General features: G+C 40.4%; 1 protein-coding gene across 1 annotated transcript in view; it reads left to right on the top strand.

The window, feature by feature from the left end:
* The first annotated feature begins 123 nt into the window (after nucleotides 1–123).
* LOC127857035 (deleted in malignant brain tumors 1 protein-like) overlaps nucleotides 124–21511 on the top strand; it is a 45059-nt gene continuing 23671 nt past the window's right edge. Inside the window, exons 1-20 of the mRNA XM_052393312.1 lie at nucleotides 124–194; nucleotides 665–706; nucleotides 1260–1416; nucleotides 7404–7561; nucleotides 7991–8155; nucleotides 8325–8481; nucleotides 8743–8909; nucleotides 9069–9215; nucleotides 11705–11861; nucleotides 11970–12127; nucleotides 12557–12721; nucleotides 12891–13047; nucleotides 13309–13475; nucleotides 13637–13783; nucleotides 18106–18262; nucleotides 18371–18528; nucleotides 18958–19122; nucleotides 19292–19448; nucleotides 19710–19876; nucleotides 20038–20184. Coding sequence (XP_052249272.1) covers nucleotides 143–194; nucleotides 665–706; nucleotides 1260–1416; nucleotides 7404–7561; nucleotides 7991–8155; nucleotides 8325–8481; nucleotides 8743–8909; nucleotides 9069–9215; nucleotides 11705–11861; nucleotides 11970–12127; nucleotides 12557–12721; nucleotides 12891–13047; nucleotides 13309–13475; nucleotides 13637–13783; nucleotides 18106–18262; nucleotides 18371–18528; nucleotides 18958–19122; nucleotides 19292–19448; nucleotides 19710–19876; nucleotides 20038–20184 — 2947 coding nt within the window. The 5' untranslated portion in view covers nucleotides 124–142. The remainder of the gene's footprint in view (nucleotides 195–664; nucleotides 707–1259; nucleotides 1417–7403; nucleotides 7562–7990; nucleotides 8156–8324; nucleotides 8482–8742; nucleotides 8910–9068; nucleotides 9216–11704; nucleotides 11862–11969; nucleotides 12128–12556; nucleotides 12722–12890; nucleotides 13048–13308; nucleotides 13476–13636; nucleotides 13784–18105; nucleotides 18263–18370; nucleotides 18529–18957; nucleotides 19123–19291; nucleotides 19449–19709; nucleotides 19877–20037; nucleotides 20185–21511) is intronic.

Below are 21511 nucleotides of genomic sequence, written 5' to 3'. Positions count from 1 at the left end.
TACTACAATCTACACATATTACGATTAATTTACCACTTGGAGATTTGAGAGTTGAGTTACAAAACTTAAAAGAATTTCACTAAATGCAAATGTATCACTATTTTTAATTTTCTTATTTATCTAGGCAAATTAACAGCATAAAATGCTGGAACAGAAGATTTGGCTGCGGGGATTAGTCGCAGCAGTTACGTTGGGGTAATGTATTATTATATTTGTTTATTTTGTTTACATAATTACCATTGCTAGTTTGAATATTAAATGGTAGGCGACGTTTTATGAGACGACCCACTGGTGGATGGAAAATAGCAATTCCTGTATATAATAATGATATGGACCATTTAAAATTAAGATTTCCGCTATATGTATGACTGACGTATTAGTTAGCACAATGTTGACATTAATGCCCTTATTTGGTCGTTTTTCTCAACATGACTAATATAGAACAGAAGAGGTATAAAGATAAACAACAGTTAATGAAATCAATGCAATTGATACTTGCATATGCCAATTATATCAAATTATCAATGAAAATTGGACATCCTTATCGGCTGTTCTGTTTATTGGTTTATCTGACTGCCTCTGTCTCTCCGTGAATTTTGTTTTCATATTTTTCTTACTTAATATGCTTCATAAATAAAAAAAAGTGCTTTTACATTTTCTGCAGTGCTCGTAGGACATGTGCAACAGATTGACTCCTCTCAACAATGTAGGTACGCTTGTATTTATATACAATATAATTGTTAACCGCAATAATCATTTTAAACGATTTATTTAATGATGCCCTCATTATTTTTTTCACATCATTTGACATTGTCCTCAAGGAAAAAAGACAAATAAATTAAATAAAATAAAACTATACATTTTTCTTTTTAATCCTTCTTATCTCCTTATCACAATTCGATGTAACGTTCTAAACCTAATTTCATCTCTCGACTTTGACTTTGCTCATAGTACTACACAACATGCGACATGCAGCCTTGAATTATGTTTTGTCGGAAAGTTGATACAGTACATGGCATGTTGTGTCCTGTTCAAATTTTTACTTTTTAAGAAATTCTAAATATGTTTTAATGTTGAGTGATATGTTCAATTGCTTTTTATGAAGTGCTCTCCTCTTTTTTTGATTCGTTATTTATTCACCTAATGTATATTTAGTTAATGTGCTCACCATCTTACGCGTTTAATTAGAAATTAAGCAAAAAATAAGCAACATTCAATCGGAATTAATAAAAAATTAAGCAGATAAAATTCTGCTGTAGCATACCCACTTTCGATACAAGACATACGACTCATTGGTGATGCGAACAGAACCGAAGGTAGAGTTGAAATAAAAGTGTTCGATACCTGGGGTACAATATGCGATGACAATGTTGGACTGAAAGAAGCCAGTGCTTTATGTCGTATGATGGGATACGGGTAAGTGCATGTGTTTGATTCGTTATGTGTTTCTAACGGTATGTTGAAATTAACGTCAGCTCGGCGGTGTTTATTACTGTTGAATATCTTATGTCATATAACATCTAGACCGGCAACTAGATCTTACACAGCAAGCAATCCGGGGACAGGACCGATCTTTGTTGATAATTTGGATTGTGGTGTAAACGCATCTTCTATCAATGAATGCAATTACACGACGAATCATAACTGTGGTCACGCAGAAGATGTCGCAGTAACATGCATAGGTAGGGCAAAAAAAGTTTAATTTAATGCAAATCAACGTATATTCCACGTTGCATCAAATCGTTTATATTACGTTATATATTTATGATATATTCTTACATAAATGAATCTTTTATATCAAACACACGTGAAACTTTCACGGCTGATTGGTTTAATGGATTTTGGTTCATTGTGTTCGATTGTCACCTGCGTAAACTTCCTCTAGAAGCATCAATGATTGCATGCGTTATATTTTCATTTATTATATGAGCCTATACATGATCTGTCACACTTAGAGGGCAATGCGAATAAAACTACATATCAATAAATTAGCTGGCATGACAATAGGTGTTAATAAGGTAAAAAAAGCAACGAAACTTATTTGAAGTGTGTTGCACAATGTATGGCAGTATGATATTCATTTTAACAGAATATAATGCATTTTGATTTCAGAATGCCCAGCGCTGATTATACAAGGTGGTTCATTGATATTATCCGCAACTCGTAGTGGTATAGCAACGTTGACTTGTAATGTGGGATGGTACATGGATGGAAGTAATGGCACATTTGAGTGCAAGGACGGAATGTGGAGTAATTCGAACACAACATGCCAGCCCAGTAAGTTGCTGTAAGAAATCATTTCGCGTTCATTTTGGCATTATTTACTCTAAGTTCACCCGAGGATAATTATATCAATGTTATCGGCAGAAGTGTAAAAGAAAAATGCACACTTGGTTGTATTCTTATTATTAAAGTCATAAATACAGTGTATTATTGTATGTTTCAGATCCACCAGTTAACATAACCGATGTTCGCCTTGTTGGCGGACCATCTCCTAACGTTGGACGTGTTGAAATAGCCATTGGAGGCATATACGGAACTGTTTGTGATAATATGTTGACTTTCCTACTGCAGATGTCATTTGTAAATCAAATAATTCCAGGTAACTACCCCTCGTTAATGATGTTTTGTTATCCCGCTGCATACTAAGCAATTAGTTGTCAAAACAACAGCCTGCTACAAACAGATTTTCCCCAGAATGACTAACCTCTGACAAATCATTCATTTGCTAGTGTTAAAGATGTAAAGTACATACACTACATGCTATTTAGAGTCTAAATTAGAAATATTACTTCTTGATAAGTTTTTTTTGTTTTAACAATTCAATCTTTTATGCATATTTATCATTTATGTGTAATATAGCTTGCAAGCTGCCGCTATTTTCAATGGTGCAAAGTTCGGCCAAGGATCTGGTCCAATTCATCTTGACAGGCTTAACTGTCTTTCTGGCGACACGAATATTAAACAATGCAAGTACTCGAAAAATGGCCATTGCAATCATAGTCGAGATGTGTCAGTACTTTGTAGCGGTAAGTGTATCCCTCGATAAATGAAAGCTTTTTGTTATTGCTTGCGTTACTTATTTCTGTTACATTTCGAACGTGGCCGTTTTCGTTGCATATATAATATAATACGTTATATAAATATACACTCACTGTGAGCACACAACTTTAAACAATTTTTCAGAATGCGGAAAACTAGAAAGACCTAACTTGATTTACAAGGGTACAGATCTATTCGTTGACTGCAATTATAATGCTGGACACGTTGGTTATCTACCTGTGTCATGCAGGGATAGTAAATGGAACATTACGGGAACCTGTCTGAAATATGGTAATTATTATCATTACATATTGCTTATGCTGCAATATACAGTTACGGTTACCCTACCTACTACGACCTACCTACGGACCTTCCTACCTACGTACCGACCTACGGTACGGACCCAACCGACTACCTACCGATCAGACCGGACCGACGACCGACCGACCGACCGACCGACCGACGACCGACTACCGACCGACCGACAGACCGACCGACCGACCTACCGACCGAACAGACCGACCGAAGACCTACCTACCTACCTACCGAACGACCGACCACCGACCTACCGACCGAACCGAGCCGACCGACCTACCGACGACCGAACGACCGACCTACAGACCGACAGACCGACCGACCCTACCGACCTACGCGACCGACCGACTACGACCGACCGGACCGACGACCGACCAGACCGACCTACCCGACCTACCGACCGACCGACCGACCTACCTACCGACCTACCGACCTACCGACCGACCTACCTACCTACCGACCTACCTACCGACCGACCTACCTACCGACCTACCGACAGACCGAACCTACCTACCTACGCTACCTACCTACCCAGGACCCTACCTACCTACCGACTACCTACCTACCCGGACCGACCGACCTACCTACCTACCTACCTACCTACCTACCTACCTACCTACCTAACACCTACCTACCTACCGACCTACCTACAGACCGACCCTACCTACCTACCTACAAGACCTATTCCGAAGACCTACCGACCGACCGAACCGACTACCTACCCTACCTACCGACCGACGACCGACCTACAGTCTCCCCCTCGCTACCTACTACCTACACGACTACCTACCTACGACCGTACCGACACTACCGGACCGACCCTACGACCGGACCGATACCGACGATCCAGACACCTACAACCTACCACCGACCTACCGACCTACCTACCGACCTACCGAAACCGACCGACCTACCGACTACCTACCACCCTACCTACCTACCGCCTACCTACCTACCTACCTACCTACCTACCTACCTACCTACCTACGACCTACCCTACCTACCTACCTACCTACCCTACCCTACCACCTAACTACTACCTACCTACCTACCCACCTACCCACCCTAACCACCTACCCACCTACTACCTACCATCTACCTACATACACCTAATAACCTACCTACAATTCGATGTTACGTTTTTAAACCTAATTTCATCTCTCGACTTTGACTTGCTCATAGTACTACACCAAACATGCGACATGCAGCCTGAAATTAATTATGTTTGTCGAAAGTTGATACAGTACATGGCATTTTGTGTCCGTTCAAATTTTACTTTTAAGAAATTCTAAATATGTTTTCATGTTGAGTGATATGTTCAATTGTTTTATTGAAGTGCTCTCCTCTTTTTTGATTCGTTATTTATTCACCTAATGTATATTTAGTTAATGTGCTTACCATCTTACGCGTTTAATTAAAAATTAAGCAAAAAAATAGCAACATTCAATCGGAATTAATAAAACATTAAGCAGATAAAATTCTGCTGTAGCATACCCACTTTCGATACAAGACACACGACTTATTGGTGATGGGAACAGAACCGAAGGTAGAGTTGAAATAAAAGTGTTCGATACCTGGGGTACAATAGCGATGACAATGTTGGACTGGAAGAAGCCAGGCTTTATGTCGTATGATGGATACGGGTAAGTGCATGTGTTTGATTCTTTATTGTGTTTCTAACGGTATGTTGGAAAGAAACGTCAGCTCGGCGGTTTTTATTACTGTTCTATCTTTATGTCATATCACATCTAGACCGGCAACTAGATCTTACACAGCAAGCAATCCGGGGACAGGACCGATCTTTGTTGATAATTTGGATTGTGGTGCAAACGCATCTTCTATCAATGAATGCAATTACACGACGAATCATAACTGTGGTCACGCAGAAGATGTCGCAGTAACATGCATAGGTAGGGCAAAAAAAGTTTAATTTAATGCAAATCAACGTATATTCCACGTTGCATCAAATCGTTATATTACGTTATATATTTATGATATATTTCTTACATAAATGAATCTTTTATATCAAACACACGTGAAACTTTCACGGGTGATTGGTTAATGGATGTTGGTTCATTGTGTTCGATTTCACCTGCGTACGTAAACTTCCTCTAGAAGCCAATGATTGCATGCGTTATATTTTCATTTATTATATGAGCCTATCATGATCTGTCACACTTGGAGGGCAATGCGAATAAAACTACATATCAATAAATTAGCTGGCATGACAATAGTGTTAATAAGGTAAAAAAGCAACGAAACTTATTTGAAGTGTGTGCACAATGTATGGTAGTATGATATTCATTTTAACAGCATTGAATGCATTTTGATTTCAGAATGCCCAGCGCTGATTATACAAGGTGGTTCATTGATATTATCCGCAACTCGTAGTGGTATAGCAACGTTGACTTGTAATGTGGGATGGTACATGGATGGAAGTAATGGCACATTTGAGTGCAAGGACGGATGTGGAGTAATTCGAACACAACATGCCAGCCCAGTAAGTTGCTGTAAGAAATCATTTCGCGTTCATTTTGGCATAATTTACTCTAAGTTCACCCGAGGATAATTATATCAATGTTATCGGCAGAAGTGTAAAGAAAAATGCACACTTGGTTGTATTTTTATTATAAAAAGTCATAAATACAGTGTATTATTGTATGTTTCAGATCCACCAGTTAAACATAACCGATGTTCGCCTTGTTGGCGGACCATCTCTAACGTAAGTGTTGGATGAAATGAAAGCCATTGGAGGCATATACGGAACTGTTTGTGATAATATGTTTGACCTACCTACCTACCCTACCTACCTACCTAACTACCTACCTACCCTACCTACCTACCTACCTACCTACCTAACCTACCTACCTACACTACCTACCTACCTACCTACCTACCTACCTAACCTACCTACCTACCTACCTACCTACCTACCTACTACCTACCCCTACCCCCTACCTACCTACCTACCTACCTACACCTACCTACCTACCTACCTACCTACCTACCTACTACCTACCTACCTACCTACCTACCTAACCTACCTACCTACCTACCTACCTACCTACTACCCTACCTACCTACCTACCTACCTACCTACCTACCTACCTACTACCTACCTACCTCCTACTACCTACCTACCTACCTACTACCTACCTACCTACCTACCTACCTACCAACCTACCTACCTTCCACCTACCTACCTACCTACCTACCTACCTACTACCTACCTACCCCGTACCTACCTACAACCTACCTACCTACCTACCTACTACCTACACCTACCACCTACCTACCTACCTACCTACTCCTACCTACTACTCACCTACCTACCTACCTACCTACCTACCTACCTACCTACCTACCTACCTACCTACCCACCTACCCACCTACCCACCTACCCACCTACCCACCTACCTACCTACATACCTACCTACCTACCTAACATACCTCCTAATAACCTACCTACAATTCGATGTTACGTTCTAAACCTAATTTCATCTCTCGACTTTGACTTTGCTCATAGTACTACACAACATGCGACATGCAGCTTGAATTATGTTTTGTCGAAAATTTGATACAGTACATGGCATTTTATGTCCTGTTCAAATTTTTACTTTTTAAAAAGTGCTCTCCTCTTTTTTGATTCGGTATTCATTCACCCTAATGTATATTTAGTTAATGTGCTTACCATCTTACGCGTTTACTTAAAAATTAAGCAAAAATAAGCAACATTCAATCGGAATTAATAAAACATTAAGCAGATAAAATTCTGCTGTAGCATACCTACTTTCGATACAAGACATACGACTTATTGGTGATGCGACAGAACCGAAGGTAGAGTTGAAATAAAAGTGTTCGATACCTGGGGTACAATATGCGATGACAATGTTGGACTGGAAGAAGCCAGTGCTTTATGTCGTATGATGGTGGTACGGGTAAGTGCATGTGTTTGATTCTTTATGTGTTTCTACCGGTATGTTGAAATAAAAGTCAGCTCGGCGGTTTTTATTACTGTTGAATATCTTATGTCATATCACATCTAGACCGGCAACTAGATCTTACACAGCAAGCAATCCGGGGACAGGACCGATCTTTGTTGATAATTTGGATTGTGGTGCAAACGCATCTTCTATCAATGAATGCAATTACACGACGAATCATAACTGTGGTCACGCAGAAGATGTCGCAGTAACATGCATAGGTAGGGCAAAAAAAGTTTAATTTAATGCAAATCAACGTATATTCCACGTTGCATCAAATCGTTTATATTACGTTATATATTTATGATATATTCTTACATAAATGAATCTTTTATATCAAACACACGTGAAACTTTCACGGCTGATTGGTTTAATGGATTTTGGTTCATTGTGTTCGATTGTCACCTGCGTAAACTTCCTCTAGAAGCATCAATGATTGCATGCGTTATATTTTCATTTATTATATGAGCCTATACATGATCTGTCACACTTGGAGGGCAATGCGAATAAAACTACATATCAATAAATTAGCTGGCATGACAATAGGTGTTAATAAGGTAAAAAAGCAACGAAACTTATTTGAAGTGTGTTGCACAATGTATGGTAGTATGATATTCATTTTAACAGCATTGAATGCATTTTGATTTCAGAATGCCCAGCGCTGATTATACAAGGTGGTTCATTGATATTATCCGCAACTCGTAGTGGTATAGCAATGTTGACTTGTAATGTGGGATGGTACATGGATGGAAGTAATGGCACATTTGAGTGCAAGGACGGAATGTGGAGTAATTCGAACACAACATGCCAGCCCAGTAAGTTGCTGTAAGAAATCATTTCGCGTTCATTTTGGCATTATTTACTCTAAGTTCACCCGAGGATAATTATATCAATGTTATCGGCAGAAGTGTAAAAGAAAAATGCACACTTGGTTGTATTTTTATTATTAAAGTCATAAATACAGTGTATTATTGTATGTTTCAGATCCACCAGTTAACATAACCGATGTTCGCCTTGTTGGCGGACCATCTCCTAACGTTGGACGTGTTGAAATAGCCATTGGAGGCATATACGGAACTGTTTGTGATAATATGTTTGACTTTCCTACTGCAGATGTCATTTGTAAATCAAATAATTCCAGGTAACTACCCCTCGTTAATGATGTTTTGTTATCCCGCTGCATACTAAGCAATTAGTTGTCAAAACACACAGACTGCTACAAACAGATTTTCCCCCAGAATGACTAACCTCTGACAAATCATTTATTTGCTAGTGTTAAAGTGTAAAGTACATACATACATGCTATTTAGAGTCTAAATTAGAAATATTACTTCTTGATAAGTTTTTTTTTGTTTTAACAATTCAATCTTTTATGCATATTTATCGTTTATGTGTAATATAGCTTGCAAGCTGCCGCTATTTTCAATGGTGCAAAGTTCGGCGAAGGATCTGGTCCAATTCATCTTGACAGGCTTAACTGTCTTTCTGGAGACACGAATATTAATCAATGCAAGTACTCGAAAAATGGCCATTGCAATCATAGTCGAGATGTGTCAGTACTTTGTAGCGGTAAGTGTATCCCATCGATAAATGAAGCTTTTGTTATTGCTTGCGTTACTTTATTTCTATTACATTTCGAACGTGGGCCGTTTTCGTTGCATAATATAATATAATACGTTATATAATATACACTCACTGTGAGCACACAACTTTAAATAAATTTTTCAGAATGCGGAAAACTAGAAAGACCTAACTTGATTTACAAGGGTACAGGTCTATTCGTTGACTGCAATTATAATGCTGGACACGTTGGTTATCTACCTGTGTCATGCAGGGATAGTAAATGGAACATAACGGGAACCTGTCTGAAATACGGTAATTATTATCATTACATATTGCTTATGCTGCAATTTACAGTTACGGTTACCTACGTACCTACGTACCTACCTACGTACCTACGTACCTACTTACCTACCTACCTACCTCTACCTACCTACCTACCTACCTACCTACCTACCTACCTACCTACCCTACCTACCTACCTACCTACCTACCTACCTACCTACCTACCTACCTACCTACCTACCTACCTACCTACCTACCTACCTACCTACCTACCTACCTACCTACCTACCTACCTACCTACCTACCTACCTACCTACCTACCTACCTACCTACCTACCTACCTACCTACCTACCTACCTACCTACCTACCTACCTACCTACCTACCTACCTACCTACCTACCTACCTACCTACCTACCTACCTACCTACCTACCTACCTACCTACCTACCTACCTACCTACCTACCTACCTACCTACCTACCTACCTACCTACCTACCTACCTACCTACCTACCTACCTACCTACCTACCTACCTACCTACCTACCTACCTACCTACCTACCTACCTACCTACCTACCTACCTACCTACCTACCCTACCTACCTACCTACCTACCTACCTACCTACCTACCTACCTACCTACCTACCTACCTACCTACCTACCTACCTACCTACCTACCTACCTACCTACCTACCTACCTACCTACCTACCTACCTACCTACCTACCTACCTACCTACCTACCTACCTACCTACCTACCTACCTACCTACCTACCTACCTACCTACCTACCTACCTACCTACCTACCTACCTACCTACCTACCTACCTACCTACCTACCTACCTACCTACCTACCTACCTACCTACCTACCTACCTACCTACCTACCTACCTACCTACCTACCTACCTACCTACCTACCTACCTACCTACCTACCTACCTACCTACCTACCTACCTACCTACCTACCTACCTACCTACCTACCTACCTACCTACCTACCTACCTACCTACCTACCTACCTACCTACCTACCTACCTACCTACCTTCCAACCTACCTACCTACCTACCTACCTACCTACCTACCTACCTACCTACCTACCTACCTACCTACCTACCTACCTACCTACCTACCTACCTACCTACCTACCTACCTACCTACCCCTACCCACATATCCCCCCACCCAGCCAATCATCCACCCACCCACCTACCTACCTACCTACCTACCTACCTTTCTACCTACCTACCTACCTACCTACCTACCTACCTACCTACCTACCTACCTACCTACCTACCTACCTACCTACCTACCTACCTACCTACCTACCTACCTACCTACCTACCTACCTACCTACCTACCTACCTACCTACCTACCTACCTACCTACCTACCTACCTACCTACCTACCTACCTACCTCCCTACCTACCTACCTCCTACCTACCTACCTACCTACCTACCTACCTACCTACCTACCTCCTACCTACCTACCTACCTACCTACCTACCTACCTACCTACCTACCTACCTACCTACCTACCTACCTACCTACCTACCTACCTACCTACCTACCTACCTACCTACCTACCTACCTACCTACCTACCTACCTACCTACCTACCTACCTACCTACCTACCTACCTACCTACCTACCTACCTACCTACCTACCTACCTACCTACCTACCTACCTACCTACCTACCTACCTACCTACCTACCTACCTACCTACCCTACCTACCTACCTACCTACCTACCTACCTACCTACCTACCTACCTACCTACCTACCTACCTACCTACCTACCTACCTACCTACCCCTACCTACCTACCTACCTACCTACCTACCTACCTACCTACCTACCTACCTACCTACCTACCTACCTACCTACCTACCTACCTACCTACCTACCTACCTACCTACCTACCTACCTACCTACCTACCTACCTACCTACCTACCTACCTTCCAACCTACCTACCTACTTACCCACCTACCTACCTACCTACCTACCTACCTACCTACCTACCTACCTACCTACCTACCTACCTACCTACCTACCTACCTACCTACCTACCTACCTACCTACCTACCTACCTACCTACCTACCTACCTACCTACCTACCTACCTACCTACCTACCTACCTACCCACCTACCCACCTACCCACCTACCTACCTACCTACCTACCTACATACATACCTAATAACCTACCTACAATTCGATGTTACGTTCTAAACCTAATTTCATCTCTCGACTTTGACTTTGCTCATAGTACTACACAACATGCGACATGCAGCCTTGAATTATGTTTTGTCGAAAATTTGACACAGTACATGGCATTTTATGTCCTGTTCAAATTTTTACTTTTTAAAAAGTGCTCTCCTCTTTGTTTGATTCGTTATTTATTCACCTAATGTATATTTAGTTAATGTGCTTACCATCTTACGCGTTTAATTAAAAATTAAGCAAAAAATAAGCAACATTCAATCGGAATTAATAAAACATTAAGCAGATAAAATTCTGCTGTAGCATACCCTCTTTCGATACAAGACACACGACTTATTGGTGATGGGAACAGAACCGAAGGTAGAGTTGAAATAAAAGTGTTCGATACCTGGGGTACAATATGCGATGACAATGTTGGACTGGAAGAAGCCAGTGCTTTATGTCGTATGATGGGATACGGGTAAGTGCATGTGTTTGATTCTTTATGTGTTTCTAACGGTATGTTGAAATAAACGTCAGCTCGGCGGTTTTTATTACTGTTGAATATCTTATGTCATATCACATCTAGACCGGCAACTAGATCTTACACAGCAAGCAATCCGGGGACAGGACCGATCTTTGTTTATAATTTGGATTGTGGTGCAAACGCATCTTCTATCAATGAATGCAATTACACGACGAATCATAACTGTGGTCACGCAGAAGATGTCGCAGTAACATGCATAGGTAGGGCAAAAAAAGTTTAATTTAATGCAAATCAACGTATATTCCACGTTGCATCAAATCGTTTATATTACGTTATATATTTATGATATATTCTTACATAAATGAATCTTTTATATCAAACACACGTGAAACTTTCACGGCTGATTGGTTTAATGGATTTTGGTTCATTGTGTTCGATTGTCACCTGCGTAAACTTCCTCTAGAAGCATCAATGATTGCATGCGTTATATTTTCATTTATTATATGAGCCTATACATGATCTGTCACACTTGGAGGGCAATGCGAATAAAACTACATATCAATAAATTAGCTGGCATGACAATAGTTGTTAATAAGGTAAAAAAGCAACGAAACTTATTTGAAGTGTGTTGCACAATGTATGGTAGTATGATATTCATTTTAACAGCATTGAATGCATTTTGATTTCAGAATGCCCAGCGCTGATTATACAAGGTGGTTCATTGATATTATCCGCAACTCGTAGTGGTATAGCAACGTTGACTTGTAATGTGGGATGGTACATGGATGGAAGTAATGGCACATTTGAGTGCAAGGACGGAATGTGGAGTAATTCGAACACAACATGCCAGCCCAGTAAGTTGCTGTAAGAAATCATTTCGCGTTCATTTTGGCATTATTTACTCTAAGTTCACCCGAGGATAATTATATCAATGTTATCGGCAGAAGTGTAAAAGAAAAATGCACACTTGGTTGTATTTTTATTATAAAAGTCATAAATACAGTGTATTATTGTATGTTTCAGATCCACCAGTTAACATAACCGATGTTCGCCTTGTTGGCGGACCATCTCCTAACGTTGGACGTGTTGAAATAGCCATTGGAGGCATATACGGAACTGTTTGTGATAATATGTTTGACTTTCCTACTGCAGATGTCATTTGTAAATCAAATAATTCCAGGTAACTACCCCTCGTTAATGATGTTTTGTTATCCCGCTGCATACTAAGCGATTAGTTGTCAAAACACACAGCCTGCTACAAACAGATTTTCCCCAAGAATGACTTACCTCTGACAAATCATTCATTTGCTTGTGTTAAAGTGTAAAGTACATACATACATGCTATTTAGAGTCTAAATTAGAAATATTACTTCTTGATAAGTTTTTTTTTGTTTTAACAATTCTATCTTTTATGCATATTTATCATTTATGTGTAATATAGCTTGCAAGATGCCGCTATTTTCAATGGGGCAAAGTTCGGCCAAGGATCTGGTCCAATTCATCTTGACAGGCTTAACTGTCTTTCTGGAGACACGAATATTAAACAATGCAAGTACTCGAAAAATGGCCATTGCAATCATAGTCGAGATGTGTCAGTACTTTGTAGCGGTAAGTGTATCCCATCGATAAATGAAAGCTTTTTGTTATTGCTTGCGTTTCTTTATTTCTGTTACATTTCGAACGTGGCCGTTTTCGTTGCATAATATAATATAATACGTTATATAAATATACACTCACTGTGAGCACACAACTTTAAACAATTTTTTCAGAATGCGGAAAACTTGAAAGACCTAACTTGATTTACAAGGGTACATGTCTATTCGTTGACTGCAATTATAATGTTGGACACGTTGGTTATCTACATGTGTCATGCAGGGATAGTAAATGGAACATTACGGGAACCTGTCTGAAATACGGTAATTATTATCATTACATATTGCTTATGCTGCAATTTACAGTTACGGTTACCTACGTACCTACGTACCTACGTACCTACCTACCTACCTACCTACCGACCTACCTACCTACCTACCTACCTACCTACCTACCTACCTACCTACCTACCTACCTACCTACCTACCTACCTACCTACCTACCTACCTACCTACCTACCTACCTACCTTCCCACCTACCACCTACCTACCTACCTACCTACCTACCTACCTACCTACCTACCTACCTACCTACCTACCTACCTACCTACCTACCTACCTACCTACCTACCTACCTACCTACCTACCTACCTACCTACCTACCTACCTACCTACCTACCTACCTACCTACCTACCTACCTACCTACCTACCTACCTACCTACCTACCTACCTACCTACCTACCTACCTACCTACCTACCTACCTACCTACCTACCTACCTACCTACCTACCTACCTACCTACCTACCTACCTACCTACCTACCTACCTACCTACCTACCTACCTACCTACCTACCTACCTACCTACCTACCTACCTACCTACCTACCTACCTACCTACCTACCTACCTACCTACCTACCTACCTACCTACCTACCTACCTACCTACCGACCTACCTACCTACCTACCTACCTACCTACCTACCTACCTACCTACCTACCTACCTACCTACCTACCTACCTACCTACCTACCTACCTACCTACCTACCTACCTACCTACCTACCTACCCACCTACCCACCTACCCACCTACCTACCTACCTACCTACCTACATACATACCTAATAACCTACCTACAATTCGATGTTACGTTCTAAACCTAATTTCATCTCTCGACTTTGACTTTGCTCATAGTACTACACAACATGCGACATGCAGCCTTGAATTATGTTTTGTCGAAAATTTGACACAGTACATGGCATTTTATGTCCTGTTCAAATTTTTACTTTTTAAAAAGTGCTCTCCTCTTTGTTTGATTCGTTATTTATTCACCTAATGTATATTTAGTTAATGTGCTTACCATCTTACGCGTTTAATTAAAAATTAAGCAAAAAATAAGCACATTCAATCGGAATTAATAAAACATTAAGCAGATAAAATTCTGCTGTAGCATACCCTCTTTCGATACAAGACACACGACTTATTGGTGATGGGAACAGAACCGAAGGTAGAGTTGAAATAAAAGTGTTCGATACCTGGGGTACAATATGCGATGACAATGTTGGACTGGAAGAAGCCAGTGCTTTATGTCGTATGATGGGATACGGGTAAGTGCATGTGTTTGATTCTTTATGTGTTTCTAACGGTATGTTGAAATAAACGTCAGCTCGGCGGTTTTTATTACTGTTGAATATCTTATGTCATATCACATCTAGACCGGCAACTAGATCTTACACAGCAAGCAATCCGGGGACAGGACCGATCTTTGTTTATAATTTGGATTGTGGTGCAAACGCATCTTCTATCAATGAATGCAATTACACGACGAATCATAACTGTGGTCACGCAGAAGATGTCGCAGTAACATGCATAGGTAGGGCAAAAAAAGTTTAATTTAATGCAAATCAACGTATATTCCACGTTGCATCAAATCGTTTATATTACGTTATATATTTATGATATATTCTTACATAAATGAATCTTTTATATCAAACACACGTGAAACTTTCACGGCTGATTGGTTTAATGGATTTTGGTTCATTGTGTTCGATTGTCACCTGCGTAAACTTCCTCTAGAAGCATCAATGATTGCATGCGTTATATTTTCATTTATTATATGAGCCTATACATGATCTGTCACACTTGGAGGGCAATGCGAATAAAACTACATATCAATAAATTAGCTGGCATGACAATAGTTGTTAATAAGGTAAAAAAGCAACGAAACTTATTTGAAGTGTGTTGCACAATGTATGGTAGTATGATATTCATTTTAACAGCATTGAATGCATTTTGATTTCAGAATGCCCAGCGCTGATTATACAAGGTGGTTCATTGATATTATCCGCAACTCGTAGTGGTATAGCAACGTTGACTTGTAATGTGGGATGGTACATGGATGGAAGTAATGGCACATTTGAGTGCAAGGACGGAATGTGGAGTAATTCGAACACAACATGCCAGCCCAGTAAGTTGCTGTAAGAAATCATTTCGCGTTCATTTTGGCATTATTTACTCTAAGTTCACCCGAGGATAATTATATCAATGTTATCGGCAGAAGTGTAAAAGAAAAATGCACACTTGGTTGTATTTTTATTATAAAAGTCATAAATACAGTGTATTATTGTATGTTTCAGATCCACCAGTTAACATAACCGATGTTCGCCTTGTTGGCGGACCATCTCCTAACGTTGGACGTGTTGAAATAGCCATTGGAGGCATATACGGAACTGTTTGTGATAATATGTTTGACTTTCCTACTGCAGATGTCATTTGTAAATCAAATAATTCCAGGTAACTACCCCTCGTTAATGATGTTTTGTTATCCCGCTGCATACTAAGCGATTAGTTGTCAAAACACACAGCCTGCTACAAACAGATTTTCCCCAAGAATGACTTACCTCTGACAAATCATTCATTTGCTTGTGTTAAAGTGTAAAGTACATACATACATGCTATTTAGAGTCTAAATTAGAAATATTACTTCTTGATAAGTTTTTTTTTGTTTTAACAATTCTATCTTTTATGCATATTTATCATTTATGTGTAATATAGCTTGCAAGATGCCGCTATTTTCAATGGGGCAAAGTTCGGCCAAGGATCTGGTCCAATTCATCTTGACAGGCTTAACTGTCTTTCTGGAGACACGAATATTAAACAATGCAAGTACTCGAAAAATGGCCATTGCAATCATAGTCGAGATGTGTCAGTACTTTGTAGCGGTAAGTGTATCCCATCGATAAATGAAAGCTTTTGTCTATTGCTTGCGTTTCTTTATTTCTGTTACATTTCGAACGTGGCCGTTTTCGTTGCATAATATAATATAATACGTTATATAAATATACACTCACTGTGAGCACACAACTTTAAACAATTTTTTCAGAATGCGGAAAACTTGAAAGACCTAACTTGATTTACAAGGGTACAGGTCTATTCGTTGACTGCAATTATAATGTTGGACACGTTGGTTATCTACATGTGTCATGCAGGGATAGTAAATGGAACATTACGGGAAACCTGTCTGAAATACGGTAATTATTATCCTTAACATATTGCTTATGCCTGCAATTTACAGTTACGGTTACCTACGTACCTACGTACCTACGTACCCTAACCTACCGTACCTACCTACCGACCGACCTACCTACCGACCGACCGACCGACCTACCGACCTACCGACCGACCTACCGACCGACCGACCGACCGACCGACCGACCGACCGACCGACGACCGACCGACCGACCGACGACCGGCCCACCGACCCACCGACCGACCGACCGACCGACCTGACCGACCGACCGACCGACCGACCGACCGACCGACCGACCGACCGACCGACCGACCGACCGACCGACCGACCGACCGACCGAACCGACCGACCGACCGACAGACCGACCGACCGACCGACCGACCGACGACCGACCGATCCGACCTACCTACCTACCTACCTACCTACCTACCTACCTACCTACCTACCTACCTACCTACCTACCTACCTACCTACCTACCTACCACCTACCTACCTACCTACCTACCTACCTACCTACCTACCTACTACCTACCTACCTACCTACCTACCCTACTACCTACCTACCTCCTACCTACCTACCTACTACCTACCTACCTACCTACCTACCAACCTACCTACCTACTTACCTACCTACCTACCTACCTACCTACCTACCTACCTACCTACCTACCTACCTACCTACCTACCTACCTACCTACCTACCTACCTACCTACCTACCTACCTACCTACCTACCTACCCACCTACCCACCTACCCACCTACCTACCTACCTACCTACCTACATACATACCTAATAACCTACCTACAATTCGATGTTACGTTCTAAACCTAATTTCATCTCTCGACTTTGACTTTGCTCATAGTACTACACAACATGCGACATGCAGCCTTGAATTATGTTTTGTCGAAAATTTGACACAGTACATGGCATTTTATGTCCTGTTCAAATTTTTACTTTTTAAAAAGTGCTCTCCTCTTTTTTTGATTCGTTATTTATTCACTTATGTATATTTAGTTAATGTGCTTACCATCTTACGCGTTTAATTAAAAATTAAGCAAAAAATAAGCAACATTCAATCGGAATTAATAAAACGTTAAGCAGATAAAATTCTGCTGTAGCATACCCACTTTCGATACAAGACACACGACTTATTGGTGATGGGAACAGAACCGAAGGTAGAGTTGAAATAAAAGTGTTCGATACCTGGGGTACAATATGCGATGACAATGTTGGACTGGAAGAAGCCAGTGCTTTATGTCGTATGATGGGATACGGGTAAGTGCATGTGTTTGATTCTTTATGTGTTTCTAACGGTATGTTGAAATACACGTCAGCTCGGCGGTTTTTATTACTGTTGAATATCTTATGTCATATCACATCTAGACCGGCAACTAGATCTTACACAGCAAGCAATCCGGGGACAGGACCGATCTTTGTTGATAATTTGGATTGTGGTGCAAACGCATCTTCTATCAATGAATGCAATTACACGACGAATCATAACTGTGGTCACGCAGAAGATGTCGCAGTAACATGCATAGGTAGGGCAAAAAAAGTTTAATTTAATGCAAATCAACGTATATTCCACGTTGCATCAAATCGTTTATATTACGTTATATATTTATGATATATTCTTACATAAATGAATCTTTTATATCAAACACACGTGAAACTTTCACGGCTGATTGGTTTAATGGATTTTGGTTCATTGTGTTCGATTGTCACCTGCGTAAACTTCCTCTAGAAGCATCAATGATTGCATGCGTTATATTTTCATTTATTATATGAGCCTATACATGATCTGTCACACTTGGAGGGCAATGCGAATAAAACTACATATCAATAAATTAGCTGGCATGACAATAGTTGTTAATAAGGTAAAAAAGCAACGAAACTTATTTGAAGTGTGTTGCACAATGTATGGTAGTATGATATTCATTTTAACAGCATTGAATGCATTTTGATTTCAGAATGCCCAGCGCTGATTATACAAGGTGGTTCATTGATATTATCCGCAACTCGTAGTGGTATAGCAACGTTGACTTGTAATGTGGGATGGTACATGGATGGAAGTAATGGCACATTTGAGTGCAAGGACGGAATGTGGAGTAATTCGAACACAACATGCCAGCCCAGTAAGTTGCTGTAAGAAATCATTTCGCGTTCATTTTGGCATTATTTACTCTAAGTTCACCCGAGGATAATTATATCAATGTTATCGGCAGAAGTGTAAAAGAAAAATGCACACTTGGTTGTATTTTTATTATAAAAGTCATAAATACAGTGTATTATTGTATGTTTCAGATCCACCAGTTAACATAACCGATGTTCGCCTTGTTGGCGGACCATCTCCTAACGTTGGACGTGTTGAAATAGCCATTGGAGGCATATACGGAACTGTTTGTGATAATATGTTTGACTTTCCTACTGCAGATGTCATTTGTAAATCAAATAATTCCAGGTTACTACCCCTCGTTAATGATGTTTTGTTATCCCGCTGCATACTAAGCGATTAGTTGTCAAAACACACAGCCTGCTACAAACAGATTTTCCCCCAGAATGACTAACCTCTGACAAATCATTCATTTGCTTGTGTTAAAGTGTAAAGTACATACATACATGCTATTTAGAGTCTAAATTAGAAATATTACTTCTTGATAAGTTTTTTTTTGTTTTAACAATTCTATCTTTTATGCATATTTATCATTTATGTGTAATATAGCTTGCAAGCTGCCGCTATTTTCAATGGTGCAAAGTTCGGCCAAGGATCTGTTCCAATTCATCTTGACAGGCTTAACTGTCTTTCTGGAGACACGAATATTAAACAATGCAAGTACTCGAAAAATGGCCATTGCAATCATAGTCGAGATGTGTCAGTACTGTGTAGCGGTAAGTGTATCCCATTGATAAATGAAAGCTTTTTGTTTTTGCTTGCGTTACTTTATTTCTGTTACATTTCGAACGTGGCCGTTTTCGTTGCATAATATAATATAATACGTTATATAAATATACACTCACTGTGAGCACACAACTTTAAACAATTTTTTCAGAATGCGGAAAACTAGAAAGACCTAACTTGATTCACAAGGGTACAGGTCTATTCGTTGACTGCAATTATAATGCTGGACACGTTGGTTATCTACCTGTGTCATGCAGGGATAGTAAATGGAACATTACGGGAACCTGTCTGAAATACGGTAATTATTATCATTACATATTGCTTATGCTGCAATTTACAGTTACGGTTACCTACGTACCTACGTACCTACCTACGTACCTACCTACGTACCTACCTACCTACGTACCTACTTACGTACGTACCCACCTACCTACCTACCTACCTACCTACCTACCTACCTACCTACCTACCTACCTACCTACCTACCTACCTACCTACCTACCTACCTACCTACCTACCTACCTACCTACCTACCTACCTACCTACCTACCTACCTACCTACCTACCTACCTACCTACCTACCTACCTACCTACCTACCTACCTACCTACCTACCTACCTACCTACCTACCTACCTACCTACCTACCTACCTACCTACCTACCTACCTACCTACCTACCTACCTACCTACCTACCTACCTACCTACCTACCTACCTACCTACCTACCTACCTACCTACCTACCTACCTACCTACCTACCTACCTACCTACCTACCTACCTCCTACCTACCTACCTACCTACCTACCTACCTACCTACCTACCTACCTACCTACCTACCTACCTACCTACCTACCTACCTACCTACCTACCTACCTACCTACCTACCTACCTACCTACCTACCTACCTACCTACCTACCTACCTACCTACCTACCTACCCTACCTACCTACCTACCTACCTACCTCCTACCTACCTACCTACCTACCTACCTACCTACCTGCCTACCCTACCTACCTACCTACCTACCTACCTACCTACCTGCCTACCTACCTACCTACCTACCTACCTACCTACCTACCTACCTACCTACTACTACCTACCTACCTACCTACCTACCTACCTCTACCTACCTACCTACCTTCCAACCTACCTACCTACCTACCTACCTACCTACCTACCTACCTACCTACCTACCTACCTACCTACCTACCTACCTACCTACCTACCTACCTACCTACCTACCTAACCACCTACCCACCTACCCACCTACCCACCTACCTACCTACCTACCTACCTACCTACCTAACTACCTACCTAATAACCTACCTACAATTCGATGTTACGTTCTAAACCTAATTTCATCTCTCGACTTTGACTTTGCTCATAGTACTTCACACATGCGACATGCAGCCTTGAATTATGTTTTGTCGAAAAGTTGATACAGTACATGGCATTTTATGTCCTGTTCAAATTTTTACTTTTTAAAAAGAGCTCTCCTCTTTTTTTGATTCGGTATTCATTCACCTAATGTATATTTAGTTAATGTGCTTACCATCTTACGCGTTTAATTAAAAATTAAGCAAAAAATAAGCAACATTCAATCGGAATTAATAAAACATTAAGCA

Source organism: Dreissena polymorpha, chromosome 14, assembly GCF_020536995.1.
Source record: "Dreissena polymorpha isolate Duluth1 chromosome 14, UMN_Dpol_1.0, whole genome shotgun sequence".
Taxonomy (NCBI): Eukaryota; Metazoa; Mollusca; class Bivalvia; order Myida; family Dreissenidae; genus Dreissena; species Dreissena polymorpha.
The sequence above is the reverse complement of the archived record's forward strand: the minus strand, read 5'-3'. Positions and strand labels throughout refer to the sequence as shown.